The sequence below is a fragment of the Macrobrachium nipponense genome, chromosome 42, assembly GCF_015104395.2.
Source record: "Macrobrachium nipponense isolate FS-2020 chromosome 42, ASM1510439v2, whole genome shotgun sequence".
NCBI classification, from domain to species: Eukaryota; Metazoa; Arthropoda; class Malacostraca; order Decapoda; family Palaemonidae; genus Macrobrachium; species Macrobrachium nipponense.
This window is the reverse complement of record NC_061103.1, coordinates 49,836,058-49,839,353: the sequence shown is the minus strand read 5'-3', so window position 1 is coordinate 49,839,353 and position 3,296 is coordinate 49,836,058. Positions and strand designations below refer to the sequence as shown.

The window sequence follows — 3,296 nt, the reverse complement described above, 5'->3', positions numbered from 1 at the left end:
CTGAAGCAGCAGTCATTTTTAACAAAACATGTCTACGAGAGGGTCTCCTTCCGGAATAATAATAATAATAATAATAATAATAATAATAATAATAATAATAATAATAATAATAATAATAATAGCTCCTTTTTCTTGACTTCCCTGTCAAAATGATCACTTAAAATGCCATGCAGGGAATTCTGTCAAATGTAGCCAAAGGGTAAAACTGACCATCGACAAAAGATGTCCTGATCTCGGGAGGGAGACGGAGGTCAATCTTCAAAGGCCCCTTCACACGAAAGTAGTTCTTAGAACATCTTACCCCGTCCTAAACAAATTGTAAAGCGGAATGCGGTCGTGGTAGAACGTGTAAAAACAGTCCAAAATTACACGTTCTACCCAGACGGCAACCATACTACGATTTCTTTTCAGGACCGGGTAAGACGTTCCAAGAACTAGTTTGATGTGACGGGGGCTGTACTTTTACCAATAGACCAACCCCATCCCCACCCACCCCCCAACTGTACCACGTCGTACCACGTCCCTAACAGGATCGAAGTACGGCAGTTAATTGCAGGACGGGATGGACTCCAGAAAATGTTGTGCAGGCTCAAAGATCGGGAGCACCCTTCCCGTCCTTGAAGCTAGTAAACAGATGGTAAAATGTTGCTACTGCGTCCATTCCGTTCGATCACAGTTTGAATCCATTTGGCAAACATTTTTGGGACGTAGTGAGAACGAGTTCGGTGTGACGTGGGTATAAGGGAAAGGCAACTTCTCACTCTCTCTCTTGTGCTCTACCCGTTATCCCTTTTCATAATAACTTCCAGCAACCTCGAAATAGATTAGGGAAAAAAACCAAGCTCTCTCTCTCTCTCTATCTATTTATCTATCTAATCGACCGATAACAGCGAGAAGTCCAACTGACCCGCAAACGCGTCCAGCCTTCCCAGCTGAAAAATATCGATCACTCGATAACGTTCGGTTACGCAACGGTCAAAGATCGCCAGTGAGTGATTTGTTGCGTCGAGTGGCGAAACAGCCTTTTTTTTTTTTTTAATAGATAGCCTGAAGAGATCAAGTCTATTTAAACGATCTCCCTTTCTCTCTTCATCCGTCTGGGAGCGATCGAGGCGACGACAGACGTTGCTTCTCTCGTAAGGTGAGGTTTCCTATCTATTCTCTGGATGTGCTTTGGAATTCTCCCGAATCTCTTCTGGATAAGTTTTGATTCTGTGTGCAGTTAGGAAGACCAGAGAGAGAGAGAGAGAGAGAAAGGAATTGGACAAAAAGGAAGAAGATTCGGAATAGGATTGTATGCCTATGAAATTATTGCAAGAGTTTTTGTGTTTGCGATGACTGTTGACTCAATTACATCGATTTGCTGAAATTTATATCGTGAGTTGATATTTCGTTGATATTAAACTAATAAGTGGTGCGCGTGTGTATAATATATATATATATATATATATATATATATATATATATATATATATATATATATATATATATATATACACACACAAATATGCATCATATTCAGACACATAATGTATGTATATATGTACGTATGTATGTACGCATATATATAGTTATAATTTATGCGTGTTTGTATATACAAATACAATAATACACATATTTATAAATATGAAATAAATATAATATATACTATATAAATACATGCAGACATACACATACATACATAACACAGACACACACACACACACACACACACACACACACACACACACATATATATATATATATATATATATATATATATATATATATATATATATTCACGTGTGTTTGTGCAAGTGTTTATACCTTTATGAGTAAGAATTGGGAGTCTTTTTTTTAAATTAAGATAGAACATAAGGCTGAAAAGATAGTATAATAAAATTCCCATCATTTCACGTATGATAACAATTAAATATATCTGATTTGCAGTATGTATATATGAAACAATATTATGAAAGGGCGATGAATGCTTTTATAACTCCAACCATATTACAGTTTCCAAGTTTAAATTTTCAACTCTATTCCAGTGAGGTCATTCCAGGGGCTACAAAACTTGAACTCCAAAAGTTCTAGCGAATTTGAATGCATTTATATCTACGTATTAATTTACTTATTTTTTTCCTTTGTTATAGATGAGATTTCTTCTCTCTGTGTTCCCTTTTATCTCCTCCACCTTCTTCCTAATGAACACCATAATATTATTCTTTGGAAGCTTGTATTCCAAGTCAATGGCCACTTTGGTGGGATTGTTCTATATGAATTAGGTTCATTTTCAGAGTAATAATAATAATAATAATAATAATAATAATAATAATAATAATAATAATAATAATAATAATAATAATAGGGATCTTGACACTACTTCTATTACGTCAGTCACCTCTACATCACCATTTTCTTTATAATTCACCTAAAACTGACCTGCTCTTACAGCGAGCTTCAGCATTGACTGACAGAAGCAGCAATGATCTCGGGGACAACAACGTTCCTCTGTGTTCCTCTTCTTCTTCTTCTTCTCACATCCCTGGATGCGAGCAGCGGCTACGTCATAGAGGACGACCCCCACAGTCCCTACAACCACGGCGAACCCTTCTTCCAAAATGTCCATCCGCGGGGGCTTCCAGACCCTCTGGAGGATGTTGCCGATGGCCGCCGCCTGCATCCTGCCCTTTCCCTAAATAAGCATTCCGAGATTCACGACGGAGTTCCTGAGGGCGGGAGTGGAACTGGAGCTAACGAGGGAGCACCGAAATCACGTCAAGGGGCGTCTCCTCTGACGAGGTTCTCGTTTCCTGACAGGGGACTGCAGAGAGCAGCAGCGGCCGCTTCTGTCAGCATCCTTGAAGGTCACTGGGCCAGAATGAAGTCCAAGGTCAGTTATAACTGTGATATTCAACCACGCAATAGGCATTGTTGCTCCGTCCATCGCGTCATGGCTGCAACGAAGTTGAACTTATTGTGTTTTGGCACTTCCGAACTTTAAATAACTCCTAACTTCCAAATCAGTCTTTTTCCGTATCTGTGCAAAAGGCTTGTGTGCAGAATGTCTTTTGTTTTGCGAAGATTTAATTTTGGTGTCTATGAAACATTTCACAGTGTTTTGTGATAATACTTAACTACCGAAATCATCGGTGGAATTTTCATTGAAAGAAAGCTATAGATTTCTGTTAAAACAGTTTCCCTCCTGTACAGATTGCAATGACTCATGCCTGAGACTATTTACTGAAACTATTTCCTTTACAGATCGAAACGCAAGACGCCGAAGGACCACCCAACACTGATCTGTGGGATCTGCT

General features: G+C 38.8%; 1 protein-coding gene across 2 annotated transcripts in view; it reads left to right on the top strand.

Annotated features, from left to right (window-relative positions):
• Nucleotides 1-992: 992 nt before the first annotated feature.
• Nucleotides 993-3,296, top strand: part of LOC135213199 (nose resistant to fluoxetine protein 6-like) — a 71,159-nt gene continuing 68,855 nt past the window's right edge. Inside the window, exons 1-3 of one of the 2 annotated variants that reach the window (XM_064247170.1) lie at nt 993-1,141; nt 2,434-2,872; nt 3,244-3,296. The exon at nt 3,244-3,296 is cut by the window's right edge and continues 134 nt beyond it. In XM_064247170.1, the coding sequence (XP_064103240.1) occupies nt 2,465-2,872; nt 3,244-3,296 (461 nt within the window). In that variant the 5' untranslated portion in view covers nt 993-1,141; nt 2,434-2,464. Of the gene's footprint in view, nt 1,142-1,229; nt 1,378-2,433; nt 2,873-3,243 lie in introns of those variants that run through there. The other variant, XM_064247172.1, reaches the window with a different exon arrangement.